This window comes from Myodes glareolus, chromosome 2, assembly GCF_982192425.1.
Source record: "Myodes glareolus chromosome 2, mMyoGla1.1, whole genome shotgun sequence".
Classification (NCBI taxonomy): Eukaryota; Metazoa; Chordata; class Mammalia; order Rodentia; family Cricetidae; genus Myodes; species Myodes glareolus.
Window position 1 is genome coordinate 2,761,029 of NC_142027.1, and position 22,350 is coordinate 2,783,378.

The 22,350-nt window shown below is 45.8% G+C and overlaps 1 protein-coding gene across 2 annotated transcripts in view; it reads left to right on the forward strand.

The window, feature by feature from the left end:
• Nucleotides 1-4,935: 4,935 nt before the first annotated feature.
• The window catches only part of Dscam (DS cell adhesion molecule), a 570,981-nt gene continuing 553,566 nt past the window's right edge, over nucleotides 4,936-22,350 (forward strand). For both annotated transcript variants that reach the window (XM_085685855.2, XM_085685856.2), the window contains exon 1: nucleotides 4,936-5,077. In XM_085685855.2, the coding sequence (XP_085541981.1) occupies nucleotides 5,035-5,077 (43 nt within the window). In that variant the 5' untranslated portion in view covers nucleotides 4,936-5,034. The remainder of the gene's footprint in view (nucleotides 5,078-22,350) is intronic.

Here is a 22,350-nt window from a genome sequence, read left to right on the forward strand (position 1 = left end):
CAGGCTTTTCTAAGGACATGGCTTTTATTGACGCTTCCAGGAAAACAGGAGAAGGAGATACTGCTCCTTGGATGATGCATGCCCCCAACCCCATGTGACTGTCTCTTCCCTAACACAGCCCCAGTGGGCACAGAGCCAGCTCCCTTGACTTAGTCCGTGTGTGTCCTGCTATGTAGAAGGACCAAGTCAGAATCAGGCAGGTGTTCTGTCCATATGGGATGATTTCGGATGGAAGCTGTATAATACGAAGGGGCCGGCTTGTTGGGGTATCTGACCTGCCTGGCACCCCAGAGCCGGCATACCCCAAAGAAAATCACACACAGGATTCCATAAGATTATAAACTGTTTGGTCCTTATCTCTGGCTACTTATTAGCTCTTATAACACATATTACCCCATTATCCTCATCTACATTAGCCACATGGCTCAGTACCTTTTCTAGCTGGGCAGCTCACATGTTGCTTCTTTGGTGATCTGGGCAGGAATGGTGGAGGGAGCTTCCTGCTTCCCAGAATACTCCTGTTCTCTTTGCTCCACCTCTACTTCCTGTTTGGTTTTCCTGCCTATACTTCCTGCCTGGCCATTTATTTAAAATATGATTGACAGAATACAGACAATTCTCCAGCTCCAAATCTGATCAGGTCTCATTTAAGGGTTAGAAAAGAAAGAAATTCATGAGACACGATATCTTACAATGGTGGGTCTAACTGTTTTTAAATCCTTGGGGTACATGACTCCTTTCTTGATTCAGTTTTGCATGTGGAATCTTACTAGACCTGGATGTCTCAATGATAATGCCATGTCCTCCAAATATTTATTGGCAAGGGGACCTGAAGTCTTGAATTTCCAGGGTTTGTGTGTGTGTTGGTGGAAGCTGCTCATTGGTTCCTGGCCCCTTAGCCCTGAAATCATCTCACAGAAACTGTATTCATTAAATCATTGCTTGGACTATTAGCTCTAGCTTCTTATTGGCTAATCTCTTACATATTAATTTAACCCATCTCCATTAATCTGTGTATCACCACGTGGCAGTGGCTTATAGGCAAAGTTTCGGCGTGTCTGATTCTGGTAGTGGCTGCATGGTGTCTTCCTTGCTCCGCCCTTCATTCTCCCAGCATACAGCCTACCTTTCCTGGCCTAGTTCTGTTCTTCCCTGCCATAGGCTCAAAGCAGTTCTTTATTCATTAACCAATTAAAGCAACACACAGATTGAAGGACCTCCCATACCATGTGTATATTCTGTAGGGTGGGCTCCCTTGTCCATCTACACTAGAGATTCCCATACCACTGCATAAATGCTTACTACATACCTGAGTTTGTGACCAAAATAGCTGATACTTGCTACTTAAGTAGTGGTGGTGGTGCAGGGGCTATTTTGGTTCACAGTGCCAACTATGTGAACTGTGAGCTCAGCTCAGTGTTGGTTGGCACCACATGCTTGGGCAGAACATTGTAGTATCAGGAGTATGTGACAGAGGACATTGTTCAAACATGGGCACAAAGTAGAAAGAAGGCACATGAGAAAAACCTAGGGTAAAACATAGCCTCCAAGGCCTGACTCCGTAGTGCCTTCTTCCTTCTCCCAGGCCACACCTTCGCTTCACCACTTCCAAAAGCCATTATAGGTTGATCCATTGATTAAAATCAGGACTCTCAGTGTCAAGTGATATCTGGAAAGGCTTGCAGTCAATCCCAATGGTGCCTTACTTAAACTCTTAATGCATTTCTTCAGCCAATCGACCTGACCAACAAATTAACCATCACAGGGTCTGTGTGAGCAAGGTCTTAGGGATTTATTGTTGACCAAGAATGAGTCTCTGATCTCACGGAGCTCACAGTTAAGTGGGCCATATTAATTTCTGTATCAAAGCGTCTGCTGTGACTACATCTGAGAGTTTAGTGCATAGGCCTTTAATCCAAGCCCATCAAGATGCATTTGGAAGTCAACCACCTAGGGCTGGACTCAGTGTCCTACATAATACCTCATCACCCTTCACACTCCGTGAGTCTTTAAGGTCTTGTTCATAGCACACTGTTCTTCATTGACCATCTTGAACTTTCCAATGATAGTGCCCTTGGACATGTGTTTTCTAAGTCAGAAAGCCTTGCTTTCTGAGCCATTCCCATAAGCATCCCTGTGGGAAGGCTCTGAGCCACCCATCTATGAAGACTAATCTTAATTGTTACTCAAGAAATGGACTTTTGGGTGTGCTGTAGGAGATAATTTTGATTGGGTTAATTGAGGTGAGAAGAATGAGTACTGTGGGCGGCACCATTCCCTAGGCCTGGGATCCCTGATTGTATAAAGAAGAGAAACTGAGCTGAGTGCAAATATTCAGCACTTTCTACTTGAATGTAAACAGTGTCATCGGCTGCCCCAAGTTCTTGTCACTGTGACATCTCTACAATGGTGGGCTGTGTCCCTGACCTGTGAGCTGATAAACCTTTCCTTCCTTAAGTTGCTTTATTGGTTTTTTTTTTTAATCATAGCAAGATATCCTTCTCTACATAATCTCCAGGTCCTGACTTGGCTCTGCCACTGTGGGGCTGTTCCTGTCTGCGAGTTATGCCCTTTTTGGTGGGAAGGTCTGTTTTCTGCCATTTCTCCCTGTCCCCGATGAGGATCGGGATGATTTAGGTTGGCTGTGTACGGGGAGGCCCCCAGACTGTCATTGTCATGCATGATCCAGAAGCCATTTGAGTCTCTGGCCCACCTCTAAGCCAGGCACTGAGGACAGTTTCCCAGTGTGGATATACAATCATTTGGGCATCTACTGTCACGTTGGGGCAGCAATACCTAGGGAATGAAGAATGTTTCCCTATTCTCAATCATGGCTATGCCTGGCACATGGGCCAGGTGGAAGGCAGGAAAACAAGGAGGCAGATGTGGGCCACTTGTACCACCCTGGGTTACTTTGTAGCAGCCTGGCATCTGTGTGTAGCTGGACTCTTCCCAACTATCCCTAACAGTGAAACAGTCAGCAGCAAATGATAAACGTCAAGGCAGGGGCAGAAGAAGCTGCAGAGGTAAGGAAGAAATTTCCACTAGGGGTTGTAAGTGGTGTATTTCCTCTCATTTGCATTTTCACTTCATACTAGATCCCCAAATTTATGTAGCCAGTCCTGTCTCAACTCAGAATCTTAGCCACTACTGGTCATGGGGACCAGACACAAGGCTAGGCTTCGGAACACAACAACCTTTATAGTTAGAGTTGCTGATGGTTCTGTTCTATGTGCCAGGGTAGGGAGGTTCATGAGGCATGCATGTATGCCTAGATCTGTAGATCTGGTAAGTAGAGGCGGTGGTTTGAGCCTGGCGTGTGTGTCCTGGCTTTGTCTTGAGAGCTTGGCTACCTATCAAGGCCTTGCTGAGCAGTAAGATGGCTGGAACGCGTGAATAAATCTGGGCTAAAGGACCTGGGATGCAGGGATGGGAATCAGGCTCACTACCTGCCTCCACACACAGCTTCAAGGAGCAGGGAGTGAACACCCTCTGCATGCAAAGCCAGAGGACACTGGGGTTTCATGTGTGGCTGGCAGGGCTGGAGGCGCAGTCTGAGTGGGCGGCAGCACGTGATCACCTACAGCTGCAGAGCAATGGCAGCCAGTGCAGCGGCATCAGGGCTCAGCTGACCCTTCCCAGCACACAGGGCCTGGCCATCTTGTGCCCAGCCCTGGTAAAGCACCATTTTAGTTTTGCCTTGACATTGGCTTTTGCTGGGTTATTCTGTGAGCAATCTTAGGGGTGCCTCATCTGGAAGGGCACATGCAGTCCAGGCAGAAGATGCCGAATGACTGGGATACTGTCTCCATTTCACAAAATGGTCCTTCTCTGCCTTCCCTCAACGCTTTCCCAGTCCATCCCCTTGCCTGTGTGTATTCAATCTTAGACTTTAAATTGGGGCACATTCTGACCCTGTAGGTTATTATTTTGTAAAGTGTTGGTTATGGACATGTGCCCTTTCCAGGGCCTTTATTGAATAAATACCATGACTTCAGAATCCCTTTGCAGACCCTTTTGGTCACGGTCTGTTGTCTGCATAGTGCCAAGAAAGGGGTTGTATGTTGGGGCTCACACACAGGATCAGCTATTTTAATCAGTTTTTATGCACCACTCAGAGATCAAAATTAGAATCGCTCCTGTTTATATCCTAGTATGTATTCAAGATAATTAAAAATCAGCCAGTGAAGTCAGAGAGCTCTTCCCAGGAGCTGCGAGGACTCAGAGGCAGCATTTCCCTTTAGGCAGATGGACTAGACTTTTCAGAGAGTCAATACGGACTCCGAATCCTGCTGCACATAGCATCAAAACTGCTAAGGCCTCGCGGTCACCTCTGCCTAGCTGGCACCCTTCCGGAGTGGTCAGCCCCCGGCCGCATCTCATTAGCAACCTGCAAGAAGGAGCTACACACAAGATGGGCTGTGTGGGGACGAGTCTCTGAGCCTCTGAGCCCTGGGTCCCGCTGACTGCGTGATCCGCCGCACTCCTCTGCTGCTGCTTTAAGACTGCAGAGCGCCCCAACGGCCAGAGCAGGGGAGGGGTCCCCGCTCGCCTCCGCGCGCGGCCCGCCGGGCTCAGGCAGGGAAGGGCAGCACAGGGGACCCGGCGCCCGAGGCCGCCGCAGCAGGATGAGCCTGGCCGCGCGCCTGCTGCCTGGCTGCGGAGGGTGAGGCCGGCGCCCCGGAGGCCGCCGCCTGGCCGCGCTGCGCATCGGGGGGCGCCCGGCATGAGCTCGCGCCCGCGGCTGCGGCTGTGCGCCCGCGCCTGGCTGCCCGCGGCCCGCTGAGCCGAGCCGAGCGCACGGCGCACCTGGGCTGTGTCCGCGGCGCGGGGCGCGGCGCCCGGGAGCAGGTGTGCGGGGGCGCCGCGTACGGGGAGCGCGGCTGGGCTGCTGGGCGGCCCCTGGGCAGGTGGCGGGCGGCAAGCGGAGCCGGGCCGGGCGCGGCAGAGCGCAGCGCAGCGCGGGGGGCGAGGCCGGCGCGTGGCTCGCTCGCTGGCTCGCTGGCTCGCGGGAGGCCGGGCAGCAGCAGGGGCATGTGGATACTGGCTCTCTCCTTGTTCCAGAGCTTCGCGAATGGTGAGCCTTGCGATCTGCGCTGATTCCTGTCTGGGAAGGGGCCCGGGGGGTGGGTGCGGTGTGGGGGGCTGGATGCATGGGTGAAGTCTTCCCTCCTTTCCTTCCCTATCCGGGTTGGAATGTTCATGCATGCGTTTATTTATTTATTTTTAAAAATATATTTGCATTGCTTTGGAGAGGTTAGGCAGTACTGAGACGAGGCCGGGGAGGCATCGCTCTGCAATCGCTGGAAGCAGCCTACCTAGCTAGCTAGCCAAGTGCCAGCTCAGAGCCCAACTCCAGAGATAGACAGCTACCTCATCAGAGTCAGCCAGGTTTGGGGAGAAGAGAGGGGATGATCGCCACTTTGAATAACACAACCAGAGAAGCGACATGGCGTTAGGAGCGCAGGCAGGTGCAGGAGTCAAATTAAGACAGTAGCCTTCAGGTTCTGCGCTCTTGAGCCTTACAGCCTCCTCTTTAATTCTGCTACAGTTCATCCTTGAAGGCTGTGGGAAAGATGCGTCTCTTCGCATCCCCCTCGTCCCTGGACACTACATGTTCCTCGCAGTAGTGTATGTAAAAATATGCACTGCTAAGCATTACATCATCTGTAATGTTGACAAATTTTTAAAAAATCACCTGTATATTGTAAAAGTGAAATTGGTGAACGTTGTACGTGGTTTTTTTCCCCTCATGTTCAGCTGAGTATTGCATATTGAAATGCTTTCTTCCTGGTATTTAGAAAGCTATCGTTCTCGATGGAGTCAGACCCAATTAGTGAGTGTATGTGTGTGCACCTTGGGCTGCCTGTCACACACAGCGTAAATATGAACTTACATGTATGAATGGCTTTCTCTCATGTTAGAGAGAGAGAGAGAGAGAGAGAGAGAGAGAGAGAGAGAGAGAGAATTGTCACCATCATTTGGTATCGCCTGGAAGCATCCAGGGCTTTAATCCCCATTTCAAATTTTGGAACAGCATCTGCAATAAAACGTCTAACCTGCTGACAGTTAAAATTAAAGCATTATACCCAGGAGAGGAGGGAGAGAGCATATGAACATGAGAGAATGAGAATGAATATATCTGGTCCTTACAAGAAAAGAGGAGAAGGAGAACCCAAGGGGAGGCTGTAAGATTTTTCTGGGAAATACCCAGGGAAGCTGCAAGCACTGGCTGCAATTCCTTTCGCAGTAGTACTTAGAGAATGGCCAACCCCGGGCCAAAGGAAGGACATGATGCTTCCCAGGCTTGAAAAAAAAATAAGGATGACTGAGAAAAGATGGAGCCCAGTGAAGAAAGTACCCCCCAATTCACACGAAAATGGCACTTTGCTCTTTAATATAATCAAAAGCAAAGTGGCAGGAGCTTTCATCTTGAGGTTTCCTCCCAGGCAGAAAAATCAGAGCAAGTTCTGACAAGATACCCCCCCTCCCTCCCAGAGGGCACTTTACCTGTCCTGCCTCCTCCTGGGAATTTACCTTGGGGGATAAATATGCTTCTGAGCATTCAGTTAAGTCTGAAGAACAGCCCTGGCTGCTTTAATGGGAAAGCACAGAAGAGGCTCAGATGCTCACAGATGTGCCAGAGCCACCATGCCTTGATGGCCTGTCTCCCTGTCAGTGGACTCTGTGCAAGGGCCTGGGCTATTGGATGAAGGGAGATTTCCACTCTGGGGAGAAATAGGTGATTCAGGATGGTGAGCCAGGGTGTTCCAGTTGTCAGCCAACCAGTATCTGTTTTTCAGTGTGAGTTATATATGGTGAGCATGGTAAAGAAGAAATTATGAGAGTCTCTGGTACATGGATGCTATAAATGTCTATGATTTTTAAAATCAGCCTTTCATAACTAAACAGTGCTATATAAAGGGTTCTATGCAGTGTTCAAATTGAGTGAAGTCCACCGTATGGAAAATATGTGCATAGATGGCTCCTGTGCACTGGGTAGGGTCGTCCAAGAATTATTTGCAGGATTTTTAGCATCTGTTGTGAGAATCAGTTATTGTTGCAGTGAAATGCACAGGCAAGATGCCCTGACCCCATCAACTGAAGGCCAGGGAGCTGCCTCACATAAAAATGGCCCTTCCTTTATATGAGCAAGCTTGAGGGAAAGACCCCACTGACTCTGGAGGTTTGGGCATTTACATTGCGGGGGGATTTTCAGGGATAGTGTTTAAGATATACTATGGAAAATATCATAAAATATGTACTTATGTCAAAATAAGAACCTTGTTTAGAAGGCTGCCTTTGGTAAGACAACATTTCAAAAATATGAAACTAAATGCTATCTGAAATGGAGTTTTTTTTTGTCAGCAACTGCAATATTTTGGCCTATCTTCATTTTGAAAAAATATCCAAATGTGTGATAAGACCCAAACTGAATATTGCTCTATTGCTAGGCCTCAGACACTAAAATGACCATTGTAGTCATTTTTATTTCTCATTTGTAAAAGATTATGCAAATGAACAGTTGGAGGAGGGGTAAGAAGCAGGAGCAGGTATGCTTAGCCTGTGTTCTACATATCCTGTCTTCATCCGAACAGTAGCAAGCTTGTATTGGGGGCACGTTCATTTCCTAATTAAAATTGTCGCTGGACGGGCTACCGGGAATATTTGGGGCAAAGAGCAGCATCGAGAGACCAGTCCCTGCAAGGGTTAAAATCTTGTGAGTGACCTCACCTGAGAAGATGCAGGGAGCCTGTGAGGTAGTCTGTGGGCTCTCTAATACCCTGGAAATACTCACAGGACAGCTTTTGGGGCACATGTGTGCACGCACAGACACAGGCTGCTGCATGTGTGTTCAGCATGAATGTGTGGCTGTCTCATTTCTCTGAACATGATCTCTTGATTTTTAACGCCAGTGAGTCCCGACAAGAGCAGAGGTGGGGGAGGGCAGTACATATATACTGTACATATATACAGCACACACATAGACCGTGTTATTGCTGCATGCTGGCGTCTGGTTTTACACACATGCACCCTTGACATTGACTTTTCTTTGGTTGCGAGATTTTGAGCTTCCCTGCATTGTGCTCGCTGTGGAAAGAGAGAGTGGAGAGATGGTGTGGAGAGGCTCAAGGGCAAGTCGGGTGTGCAGCGTCTTTGGAGCTCTGCAGGTCACATGACCGGGCATTACAGACCTGACCACCTGGTATTTTATTCGACCATAGAAGTAGGCCTTAGAAGGTACTGCTGTCTCTTGAAGGCTTCCAAGATGGTATTTTAAATTTTAGTTTCCACAGACATATATAAGCAAAAAATTTTTTCTCCCCCATATTTATAGAGCAGAGTGAGATTATTTCTGATAATTGCAGAGTTCATCTAAAATGGCCAGGCTTTTGCACAAAAGCTGCATGCCCCTACAAGATGCCCTCTGTAGGAAAACAAAATGCCAGGCAGACCTTTAATAAATGCCAGCCAATTTTCCTTCTCTCCTTCACTATCCTCCTTGCCACTTGGGTGTCACCAAGGGTTCCCTGCTGCCTGGGAGAACCAGCAAATCACAGGGCATACCCTGAACCATATGTCATGCTGCTGAGAGATGTAATTTTGACAAAAAAACAAAAAACAAACAAAAAAAAAACCCCTCCACATTTAAATCCCTGAGCACTGAATCTCTATATAGCTGACAAAATATTTTATCATGGATGTGTTTGGAGTAGACAAGGAAGGTGACCAAGGCTGAACAGGAGTCAGCTCAGTGCCAAAGAAACTTGATGTCAAGGGGGAGGGGCTGTCTTAAGATCTATGAGCTCTGTGGGAAATGGGAATGCATTATTTTGTTTCATTGTTTTTAAATAAAATAACAGCCTTCCCCCATTTCCCACATTTACAAAACCTTGTACTAGGATGTGGTTAAGTGTAGATAAGATGGCAATAGGTAAGGCATTGGGGATGTTTTTAGAATGAGTACCCCCATTCTCTTGGCTTCTCAGTGAGGTTCACCTAAGCTAGGCAGGTATCCTGGGGTTGCCATGCATACAGAGGGCATTTTCTTGACCATGAATTCAGATGCATTCTGGGCCTAAGGGGCAGGCACTGTCAGCTTGGGAGACACTGATCGGCTGCTACCTGCATGTCAATTGTGTCCCCGCCATAGGACACTAGTGGGCGGCAAACCACGCCAGACTCCTGCAGTAAGCTCTCGACAGCAGGCAAACCTCCGCCTCCGAGGATGCTCCACTCACTCGTCTAGGGCTTTCCTAAGAAGCCGCCTCCCCAGTGTCCCTCAAGTTCATTGCGCCCAGAATCCATGGATCAGGAGGTGGGGTTTACACACAGCGATCATGTTCAGGGTTTGACGGGTCAGGAATGGTCTGCAGCCTTTGTTTTAACTTGTGCAAAGAAGGACACGGCTGGCAGCAATGTCTCCAGTCTCCGAAGATGCACAGAAGGAAGGGAGGTGTCAGGAGTCCATGGTCCACAGAGTCCACAAGGTCTCCCTTGCGTGCTGGAGAGGGAACCCAGGGGTGGCTTGCGCATCCTGGAGGGGGCAGCTCCTTGCCCGATTGGCTGACCTTCCAATGTCATTCCAGGAGCCGCGGGGCTTCTCCTTTGCTGCTGGTGACAGGGGTGATGCTGGCGTGCTGCTTGTCCACAGCCCGTCGATCTCCTGCAGCTGTGACTGCAAAACTCTGGGGGCCTGGAGCCGCGCCCCCCTACCCGCACGCCAGCAAATTGGACAGCACCTGTTCCTCTGGACCCATCCTTAACTCTTCATGTTCCAAGAATCTGGGCGCAGAAATTCTCAGTTCACCTCTAGCTGTCCTCCCACCCCCACCCCAGCTGTATTCACATTCCTTAATGTTTTGAAAACACTAGCTAATTCAAAGTTGCATTTCCTTTGCTAAATGTTTGGTGAGAATGGAAGACTCCGGCAGCCCTGTGGTGTATACATGCGGTTATGAATTCTGAAGGGGAGCACCCAAGTGCGAGTGCGTTCTGCAGGCAGAAAGCTCTCCACCTGGGCTGCAGGAAGAAAGAGCCAATGGGAAGGGCAGATCCCGGATGTTGTTTCAAAGATCAGTCAGCTTCTGCCCAGATGCTCAGAGGTCTGGGCTCAGTCTCCATTATCCTTCCTAAAACCTTGCCTTTCTCTCTGATGGCTTCAGGGAAATCTGTTACCTGCCTGTTTGGGGCTCATTTGAGAAGTGACCAACAGGCTGAGATGTCCACTGTGCCCAAGTGTGTCCTTTGCATACAGCAGAGCACATGGAAGCCCAGGTGGAAATGACTTAGACTAAAATGAGGGTAGCTTTCTTCCTCTTGCTAGCCTTTCTTCCTCTCTCCTGACCTCTCTCCTTTCTCTCTAGCTTCCTTCCCATCCTAGGTTCTCCACTCAGCTTGCTCTCTTGCCTTCAACCTCTGCTTCAGCTGTGTGAGAAGGGCGGGTGAGCAGCTGGCAGCTTCGGTCAGCCTGCCTCTGCATTCTGACAGGCAGCTGGCCTGTGGCAGGAGAAGCGTTTGTGTTCACACAGAAGTGACTCATGTGTGGAATGTGGTGGGGTTTCCTTTCGGTGACACAGCCTGCTCTGATATCCCCGGGTGCCCTTCTTGTGGTGCAGAGGTGCTGGTGTTTCAGCCGGCGATTTCATCCCAGCCCAGAACCCTTGCCAAGTGATAAGATTTGGGCACTGCTAGGATCTATTCTGGATCCTCGCTAGAAACAGCAGTCTGACATTTAAGCTTCCCACCAAGCTCCTGAGAATAAAAAAATAAATAAATAAAACTCAAGGTTTTAGAGCCTTAATCATGTCTAAAAAGTCACACTACTGCATTTTCTTAAGTCTCAAATGGCTGTGAGTCTCCTGTCAATATCTTATTTTGTGGCAGAGTTGAATATAAAATTGGCATCTCATCAGAGTAACATAAAAAGATTATATTTTAATCATTGTTAAAATCCTAGTGCTATAAATAAGGATCTAATGTTACAAAGCTTACAGGCAACTTCTTTTTCGTTTTTAGAGATTAGCATTTATTGTGTTGATCAGCATGGATGGTTAACTCTCTTAGATTATGTAAATATATAAATATTAAAACCACTTAATAGAGAAAGGGTAGTTGCAGCTGGAGAGGTATACAACGAACCAAGAGGAAAGAGGGAGATGAACCGACAGAAATAGATGAATCTTGCCTACATCTCTATTAAAGATGTATTTTTTTTTTTTTACTTCAGAAGACAGTGAGTAAGATTTGAGAGTGAGCAAGCAGTCCTATTTATAGAAAGCCAGTTTGAAATGCAGGGGCAAAGAACCTGAAAGAAAGGAATAGAAACTGTGAGGGATTGCCTCCACTCTAAATGTGGGCTTTCCCCATCTTCCTAGTACCGTACAGAATTCCGTAGTGGAGACAAAGCAAATCACCCAACAGTGAGAAATTGTGCTTGACTCTACAGAATATTCTGGAAGTTCAATCAGTGGTAAGTCCTCCCTCAGCTTGGGAAGAGACTCTAGTGAGTCTGAACAGGAGCTGGGAGACTCAGGGAGGACATTGTCTCTAATATTTATTCTGCAATAAGCATGGGCTCCCCTAGAGACTCCACAGCAGAACACCAGGGGATGGAATCAGCACGCACTTCCAGAGAACAGCAATTACAAAGAGAGAGAAAAAGGCTTACACTGAGGATCTCGTGATTGTCACAGGGTCCTCATTACTAACCTGTTATTAAATTCTGCAGATTTAAATTGAGATACACATACTTCTAATTGGTCAGACCTGATGGGGCAGGAGATACAGCCACAGGCTGTGTGATTGACATTAATGTTATTGAACAGGGAAAAGGAATACACCTTCCCTTAGATATAACAGTCTTCCTTTCATTTTACATTCCATGTTTTATAACAGCAAGGTTATTTTCCTTTCTGTGTCTGGCTTATTTCACTTAGCAGACTTTCAAGTCCCTTACGTATGTACAAGTTAAAACATATTAAAAAACAGAAAAACATGGGATTGGATAGACGGATGCCAATAAAATCCTCACCTTGAAAGCACGAGGACCTGGGCTCATCCCCAAACCTACGAAAATGCAGAGTGCAGGGTTGCATGCTTGTAATTCTTGTGCTAAGGAGACAGAGACAGGTAGGTTGTTGAGGATTGCTGACCTGAGAGTTTACCTTAATTGGTGAGCTACATGTTCAAGAGAAGTGGATTCATTCCCATGGATGATGCCTCCACAGACACATACACACATTCACACATCCATATGCACACACACACACACACACACACACACACACACACACACAAGAAAAAGAGAACCAGAATGTTCTTTCTACCTAGGATGGGATATGGTTCTCATTCTGGCTTTGCTATCTCCTCCCATGATACTTTTTCCTGTTCAGAGCCTAGACGTTGGACATGTGTCGGAATTTTGTACTGGTGTCATCTGTCTTTCCCACATCAATGTGTGGATCATTGGCCTTTTATCTTAGGAAGATCCATAGTAACCTGGTAACTTTATAGAGGCCATTCTTCTCAGACTGTGAAGGGCCCATATTAGAGAGGGAGAAGCAGAGTGATCATTGATTTTGACTCTTGCCACCCTTGATTCCTTTAATATTAATGGAGAAACAGAGATCAACATTTAGCCTGGTTTCGTACAGAATGTAAACAGTTCATTTGTGTTCCTTACAGTTTAATCGGAGTCATTGGGTCTTCTAGGTCTCTGAGCTCTGCTATGTTGGATGCTGCTGCAAACCCACAATGTGGTGCAGTAACTCCCATTGGTCACCCATGGGGTCACCATGATGGTCAGATTTAAGATGGGGTTGCACCCAGTGTGAATGGGTCACAGCCAGGGAGGTAGACTTGTTTAGTGGTGGTGACTTGTGCCTTTGATTCCTGCTTGTGTTGAGTGAAGCACCCATTCTTCTCAGCGACTCTGTGTGGACTGTGGGGTTATGGGAAAATGCCTGTGAGTTTATTCTAATGCAAAGGCAGGTTCAGGTGAAGGAAGGCAAGAGGGACACTTTCTTTATCTGTACAGATCCTATTCCCTTTGCAGAATTATGGGGACTTCACATTAAGTAAACATATTTCTCCTGAGGAAACTCCACGTTCATTTCTTCTCTCCACAGCCACCCTGCTGTGGTGTGAGTTGATCTGGCATTCCCTTAGGATGCTGAAAACCCCAAATCCCAGACTTCTTAATTACAGTGTTTATTTCTTAATATCGGCTGCAGAACACTTTTTAATAAGTGATGTGTAGAAGCTGGGGTACAAATAACAGTGCTATGTTATATGACTTGTGAGAATTCAGGAAGGAACTAGAGACCCAACAACATGCAACGCTGGCAAAGCGGGCAGCTGTGTGTCATTCAGAAGGTTCTATGGCTTCTCTCCTCCTCCTCCTCTAGGTCTTATCTCTTGCTGGGTCCACTCCCGTGAATGGTGGTCACTTAATTTATCTATTTCTTTGGCTAATGAAAAGGAAATGCCTGAAATGTGGGTACTGGTTAGTTTTAACTGTCAACTTGACACAATATAGAATAATGCAGAAGAGACTCTTAATGAGGATTGTCTGGATCAGGTTGGCCTGTGGGCATGTCTGTGGATATTGTCTTGATTATGCTAATTAACGTTGGGATTCTGAGCCCTATGTGAACACTACCATTCCCATATTTGGGTCTTGGACTGAGAGCTGAGAAAGTGAGCTGAGTAGTAAGTATACATGCCCTCTTTGCTCTGGACTGTGAGCTGTCTCGTGTCCCTGCCATGATCTCTCTGCAATAAAGCCCTGTAACCTGGAACTGAAAGCCGAATGAAACCCCTCTCTTTTTATGAACAGATTATTTTATGTGTATGAGTGTTTGCCTGAATGTATGCATGGACAACATATGCATGCCTAATGTCCACGGGAAGCAGAAGTTGGTGGAGCCATTAACAGTTGTGAGCTGCCTTCTGGGTGCTCTGCAAGGGCAGCCAGCACTGTTAAACACTGAGTCATCTCTCCAGCCTCAATATTTTCTCTCTTAAGGTTGCTGTTCTAAGGGTATTTAATCACAGTAACAGGAAGTGAAGCCAGGGTATCATCCCCAGTTCCAGCAAGGAAAGTCATTCATCTATGTCTCTGTCTAGTGAAAGAAAGTGCAGAGGACACAAAGTGCTTTCAAAGGGCTGAGACTCTTTCCACAAGGTAGCACCTTGTCTGGTACCTTGGCAGGACAGCAGAACTTGAGAGATATGGGAAATTATTGAGCGTTTGTATGATAGAGATGTATGCTAGAATTCACCAAACCCAATATTTTCTAACTCTGCTGGCTACTATTTAGAATTACCCTGATTGGAAATTCATGGGATAACCTGGGTAGAAAAATATCGACCTAGAGGTGATCTTGGTATTAGTTTTGGGTACTTAGCTCTGTTTGAGGGTTCATTTGTTCCTTGCTCTGGGATCTCACAGCAGAGCTGCAACCTCACTGGTATACACAGTCACAGGAAACCCTATATCCTTCCCTTCCACTCCAAACACCTCTGTCATTCACTCCCCAAGGGTGGAAGGACTAGGCTAGAAGGTTCTATAGGTTTCGGTAGTGTAAGATGCTCAGAGACAATGAAAGTAGAGGTTAGGAGGAGTAACATAGCAATGGAAGAGGCTAATACATTAGGCCCATAGCTGCAAACCCCTCTGTTCCCATTGCCCGATAAGAGGACTATGGAAATTGAGGAGACAACCATCTGCAGACGCCTTGAGCTGAATTTGGTGACTGTCCCCTTCTCTAGAATTTCTCAGAATGGTGGCTGTCAATGCCTGGAGGTAGGCCAGTGAAAGGGAAGAAGACAGGTTTCCTATGGGATTTTCTGGGACTTGAGCCTTCCTTGGAAATCTTGGTCCTGGGAGCCTGAGGTGGGCTATAGATTAGAGAGACACCCCCCCCCCAGCGTTTCTGATTTTGCTTAGCACTTTGACATTTTTATTCATAGCCCTGGGGCATCTCAAGTTATAGATGATACAGTTTTATATATTATGGTCAAGTTCCTTCCCTAGAAAGTCTGATTCTGTCCTCTAGGACATGTATACCTTTGAATGTTTTGGTCGTTGTGGCCCACTGCACTCCTTAGTAAAAATATGCACTAAGGGAAGGACTTCCTTGCATCTATTATGTATTTTTGATCTATCTATAATCTATTATATATATATGTCTAGCTACCTATCATTCATCTTTGTATAATTGCCAATCATCTAGCTTTTACCTAGCAATCAGCTATCATATATCTAGCTATTGTCTTTCTGTTTGTTATCTTTTATATACCTATCTATCATCTATCCATCTGACGTTTATCTTTTTGTCATTTTCTATCATTTATCTACCACCTATCTATTGTCTATCAATAATTTATCTTTTAACAACTATTGTTCTATCTGCCTGTCATCTATCTATTCGTCTATAATCCATCTTTATGCCTGTTATCTCTCTGTATCTATTTCTGCATCTATCTTTGTATCTATCTCAGTGTCTGTCTGTCTGTCTGTCTGTCTACCTACCTACCTACCTACCTAATCTGTTATCAGTCTATCTATCTGCCATCTCTCTACCTGTCCCTTATTATTGACTTACCAATCCCTCTGATCCATGCCATTTTTCTCTGGTATATTTGATGCTTTATTTAATTGTATGCAGAAGCTTTGCTGATGGACATGACCCTGCTGAATTTCTTCCCCTAACTCCCTATTTATTAGCTTCTGGAAGCCTAGCAGAGAGACCCCTTGGAGCCTAAAGATAGTCACATTTCTCTAGGCAAGATGTTGACAGTAGGCGACCCTTTAGGTTGCAGTATTGAACAAGCTAGGTGATGAGCCGGACTGGAATGGGACCAGTCAGGGGAAAGGATCTACCTGTAGTTAGAGATACTGCCCCTAGGCTGTCCTGGAACATTGCGCATACCTGTAGCCCGGTATCTGTACACAAGCTCACATCAAATCCAGGTGGCAGGGACTTGGGATCATTTTTGCTATTGGGTTTTTTTGGTGTCTACTCTCTTCTTATAAACAAGTGACCAAGTTTACTGTGTCTCCTGTTCAATGTATGCACCATCTACTATGTCGTCAGAAAAGAGAAAATAGCAGTTAGGGAACTCCTGCCACTCACTGTGTATCTTTCCGCATATAGGATAAAATTGAGGGCGTTGATTGAAGGCGTTGATCAGTGGTGGACTTATCTTTCCCAAATACTGTGTCCTTGATTTCAAAACTAAAATAGACTCAAATGTGTGCTGAAGAAGGGCTTAAATTCAGAACCTTTATAAATGCCCCCTTTTGGGTCCTAAGATCTTATTTTAGATAATATTAAAAATAACCTTTCCCTTCTTGGCATCTTAAAGAGTTTTATATTCTAGTCTATTGGCCATTTTATTGTGAGTCACTGCAGAAATGACCCTTCAGGGCAGCTGCTGTTAGCTGGAGCTTCAGAGAACTGGACAAAAGATTTTGCAGGCTGAAGGTTTGCCATTTTTGCTTACTCATCACTGTGGTAGTTGGGCCAATGCCTGCTTCTTTGCAGCAATAGGCTCCGGAACCTCTGTGTCTTTAATTTTTTTTTTTTTTTTTAAGAAAGAAGATTATGTTCAGGAGTCTCGAGCTCTGAGGGAATTCGTGGGAGATGATGCCAGTTTAAAATAGCACCAGGTCCTCTCGGATCGGGAGCTTTGAAGCCAGCACATCGCAGCACACATCGTTCTCTTTGGAAGTTTCTAGTGGAGTGGGTCAGCCTTTCTCATCTCTCCTTCACGGAAAGGGCATAAATATTTCCATCACTAGCCTTCATAACCCGTGAGAGACCCAGGAGTAATTGTAAATAGGGAGCCACTTTTTTTTGATAGAAGATAAAAATGAGACACTGCATGATTCAGATTAGAACAAATCACCTTGACTCATAGAAAATGATTCTTACATAGCTTACTGAGAGTGGAGTGCTTTTTTTCCCCCAGACTTTCAGTATGCATAAATGTCTCTGGGACCCCATCCCACCCGTAGAAGGCAGGGTACTGGAGGGGTGTGACCCCGTGACACATGCATTGAGTGGAGGACTATTTGAAGCTGCAGAGGGACTGCCTCTATTTGTATCCAACTTTCTCTCTCTGTCCTTGTGCAATGAAAGGAAACCATCAGCGTATTCTTGTACAAGGGGAAAAGTGTAGGAAAATGGTGTTGTTTCTTCAGGAGCCTGGGGGCCCTTGCAGGCTCCATACCTGTCTAAATTCAGGGTGGTCTGTTCTCATACAGGGAAGAGGAGACGTGTTTGCCTTTCTCGCTTGCTGGGGTCGTATTGCTGTCTGAGAGCCCCCCTTGAAGGCTGCTCTGTCCCCATCTGCAAGCAGGCAAGGGGAACTGGCGTTGAATGATTTGCTTTTTTTTCTGACACCCAGGGCATGGGCATCACCAGTTATTATGGCATTTCAGAAAAAGCCACAAAATACAAAGTGGAATTCATAAAGTCTGGTAACTCTTGTTCTGGGTTCCTAGGTTTGGGGCAGATGGCAATAAAGAAGCATATCACCCATTCTCAAAAAATGTTGGTTATTTTAAGGGAAATATGCTCCCAATGTCCTCATTTTTAGTCTAATCTCAGATTTCCTCTGCTGGCAGTTTTGCAGTCACAGGGGTATCGGGCAATGCTTGATTGTCGCAGGTCTGGATGGGTCCTGAAGGTTGGTTCCTGAATGGAAGGGTGGGAACCAGAGAAACTGCTCAGCATCCCGTGATAGTCAGGATGACTATCAGAATAAAGAATGATCTTGTCCAGATTATTTTTATCTCTGAGACCCTGCACCTTGTCTTAGAGCCTTGCTATGCACAATATAATCATTTATTTAATGTGAGGCAGTGTCTCACCTGTCCTAGGTTGGTCTGGCATTCTCTGTGTAGTTGAGAATGGCCTTGAACTCCTGGTCCTCCTGCCACCACCTCCTGAGTGCTAGGATCCCAGGTATATTTTCTATGCCTACTTTGTCCCTAGCCCCCAGTTATATGTCATGACTGTGAGTTCCAGAATAATGTTGGAGGGAGAGAGGAAGATATTCACAATCAAATCTCAATTATAATTTCTCAGCTGCTAAAATCATAGATCACGAGGTTTGTATCCATTATCCATTGTTTACTATTTTTTAATCATTAAAAAAAATAAACCAAATCCATGTTCCCTTTTACATCATTAAGGACAGGGATCCTGGAGGTACGCCTGGGTTCTGCCAGACATTTTTTTCCTCAAGTGATTATGCTAATTTGTGTTTGATCAGATGATTAAATTACAATGTGATTAACCCTGTATGCTAACCATTCAGAATGCATTTTCCTTCATCTGGCCGCCTTGTGTCTAGAGTGCCTGGTTCTGCCTGCTTGATGGATGCCTGCTCTTGCTGTGGACTTGGATTTGTGTTTTCAAAGTGCTCTGAGTCTTTTACCCAGTAATTAGGATGGGATATTAATGCCGTCCACTGCTCAGGCAGGGGCCAGAGTGGAGAAGCCTCTAGACACAAGTGAACCCTAGATGGAAATCGTTAATTACTTAGAGACATTCAGTGTGGAATGTGCTAGAAATCTGATCAACCCAACTCAGTGGGTTGCTACATGGGCCAACTATATGGGCCAGAAGGTGCATTCAGTCATCTTTCTGGATGAATTATTTTCCCTTTGATTCTGCTGTTTCTTGGCATTTGCCTGTGTCTGTGGTGGCCCTGAGAGGGGTGTTCTCTGATAAACCCCATCGCTTGGCTCTGCTTTTGTAATAATACAATTTAAGGTGCTGATGCCCTTACTAAGTTCATGTATTGGGCTTGCCTTTCTACGGTGAGTCTATCAGTTGGATGAGAGGGTACTAAAGTTTGTGAAGGTAAAATATATAAGAAATATATATAAATATATATAAAATATATAAGAAATGCTTCGGAAGTAGGATGAGGAAACCGGTGGCCAGAAATTGAAGCTGCTTGTGTAGTTTGAGGAGTTTTGTATTTTTCTTAGTATCCCAGCATTCCCCACTGCCCCCTGCTCGATGTGAGTATCGGGAAGCCATTTGGTTACCATGAATACATTGGAAATACCAAGAGGGTTTTTTGTTTGTTTGTTTGTTTTTTTAACTTTTGCTATCAAAGTGTGCTCATGCTTTGGTCTGCTGGACTTACGCTACCTTGTGTTTCTGAGTAGGCAGCACTGGACACTGCCTATCCCTGGGGTTGCTTACATTATTGTGAGAGCCACTGGGCTACTAGAATCAATGAGCGGATGAAAGTGCAGGTAGGAAATACCAGTCAGTATAGTGCTGGAGAGATGGCACAGCCAGTAATCACTTGCCTTCCTATGTAAGTTTGAGAACCTCAGTTCAGATTCTTAGCAGATCTATCTATCTATCTATCTATCTATCTATCTATCTATCTATCTATCTATCTATCTATCTATCTATCTAGGCAGGCATATCAGGGTGCATCTGTATTTCCAGCACTGGGGACTCAGAGACAGGTGGAGCTCACTGGCCAGACAGCAGATTGAGTTGTGAGTTCTAGGTTCAGTGAGAGACCCTGCCACCAAAAATAAGGTGAAGAGTAATAGGGAAGTAACTGATACTAACTTCATTAACATCTGGCCTCTATACATAGTCATACACACACACACACACACACAGGAAAATGTTTACATAAGTACTGCACATGTGTCTCATCCAGAGATATTAAAATCTCTTATCTTTATTTGAAGAAAGATGTCTTGTAATTCTTCTTTTCCTCCCACACGAAAGGATGAAAGCACAAGGAACCTCGGGTGTAGATGCTCCAGGGGTAACAAGACATCTCCGTGCCTGGTTCCCATAATAGTGATGGTGACAGTTGCCTGTCGCTGAGGTTTGCTGTCCATCACCAGAACTGAGGTGCTACTTTAAGGGTTTATCCAGAGCGTTTCCTGCGGTGCCCAAAGCTGGCAGGTAGGCGCTGCCATCAAACAGGAAAGCAGGTGGAATTAAGTAGCATAGTTATTAAACAGAAGATTGAGGGTCCTGTCTCTTGGCATCTTCACTGTGTCTTCTACATCAGTTTCACAGAGGGCGAAGCCAGATGTATGTCCTTAGATTTCGGTCCCAGGCCAGTCAGCAATAGTTCCAGGGGGGCCTTTAGAGCCCAGGTCATATGGCACAGTACGATGGCTTTTACTTCACAACAAACTTGCTTAACTCTTGAATCATGCCACTTTGACTCCTTTGCAGCTTTTACGCCGCAGATGGCTATGTGCTTTGAAGCTGAGCAATTAGGAGTCATGTTGAGCAAGTGAGATACTGACTTTGAACTCATTATAAACGTATGGAAAATTAATTTATTTTTCCTTGCCACCACCTTGTTTAAGTTAGGCAACTAAAGGGTAGGCTAATGGACTTCTATTCAAGCTGCAGTGAAATATCTCATGGTTCTAGGTCCAGCTGAAGATTGGAGAGGATTGAAGTTGATATCACAGGCGTGCTTCCTGCCAGACTCTTTCCAACTCTAAGCTCAAAGCCTCTATCTCTCTTTAAGCACTTTGTGTTTCAGATGTTCTGAACAAGACATCAATTTTCTCAATGCCAAAAATGTTAGAATCAAAACATTTAGTAAATTCTGAATTGGAGACCAAAATTAGATGGGAATGTATTTTTAGTGATGGATCATCAGAAGGAGACACAGATTGGTTTTGTTAAGACAGTCTGAGTCCCTCCCGCAGTGCCATTGTCTATGTGTCTTAGTGAAGAATCTGGGACACACGTCTTGAAAAGTTTAGAAAACATTGCCTAGGGATTCTCATATATTAAGCTCAAATAAAAACTCTCCTAATGAGAATAGTGTGTGCCTGTGTGTGTGTGAGCACAATCGTGTGTGTGTGTGTGTGTGTGTGTGTGTGTGTGTGCAGTGCATATATAATATTCACAGGTGCTGCCTGTGCCAACTCCTCCTGGGTGATACCGTGTCTTAGCTGGTGATTTCAAGGTGGTAGAGTATGACATTTGATCTGGGTATCCTCTCTGTGTGACATGCAATTTGTGGAGTGGTTAGCACAGTGTTCCCGTGGAGTTGTGTTCTGGGTCTCCATCCCTCACTCTGGTTCTCTCACGCACCTTGGGTATCGGTCCCTAGCAAAGCAGATGACGGAGAGCTTGAGAGCTACTTGATCTCCTTTCTGCTGGATGAGTGATCAGGAACCTATGGCTATGGTGGCATTGATAGAGTCCTGCAGCACGAATAGTAAAACCCAGAGACAGATATTGGGGTTCAAACTGAAGATCAGAAAAGAAAAACAACCACTAGAGAGCTCTTACCTCCATGAGATCTTCAGACTGAAACGAGAGCGAGGTCCTGTCTCATCCCACCTTATATTCCTCTCTAGGGTTCAAGCTGAAAGATCAGAGGAGCAAAGCAGCCAACCACTAGAGAGGAGCTCTTCACCACTGCCTGGCCTGTATGACTGACTAGTGTGGCTAGCTTTGCACTCTAATCTTCAGGCAAGTTTTATTTATTAAAACACAAATAAAATAAAAATATCACTATAGAGTCCCTTTCTTGCGCGGTGTTGGGTGGACCTGTTTATCATAATTTCTAACCTTTACTCTGTCCTGGGAACTGTGCTGGCGTATTTTATTTATAATTTGATTGTAAAACAAGTCCTCGAGTGCTTCCAATTGGCTCTCGGAAGAAACCAAGGCACCGAGGTGTGGTGACTATCCTGAAGCCACAGATGCTGCAGCTGGTGGAGGCAGACATTGAACCTGGGAGGTTTAATCTCAGAACCTAAGTTGAGTTTACACTTGACATTCATCAAGCAATGATGCTCCCGCCAGTGACACTGGTTATGGAGCACAAATACTGTATCACGTGACAGTGTTCATCCAGAGATATACTATGCCAGAAGCTGGGGCAGTGGATGCAAATATTCAAACACTGTCTTTGTGTTTCCTTGAAGGGAAAGGCTAGAAGAAAGTATCATAATGCGGCCATAACTGGGGAGTCTTAGGGTTTTGTTTTTGTTTTGGTCGTTGTTTATTCATTTTGACAGCATGCCATGGATCCTTGGCTGGCCTCAAACTTGTCATGTAGCCAAGTATGACCTTGAATTTCTGATCCTCTTCCCTCTACTTCTCAGATACACACCCCTACACCCTGATTTATGGCATACTAAACTGGAACCAAGGCCTTTTGTGTGTGTGTGAGGCAAGTGCTCTCCCAACAGAGCCTCACACCCAGCTGTCAGACTAGTTCTGATCACAGAACTCTGACAGTCACCTCATCCCTAAAGCAGACTATTCGGTCACTAGGGTACTGCCAATCTCATGCTATCTTCTCCACTCC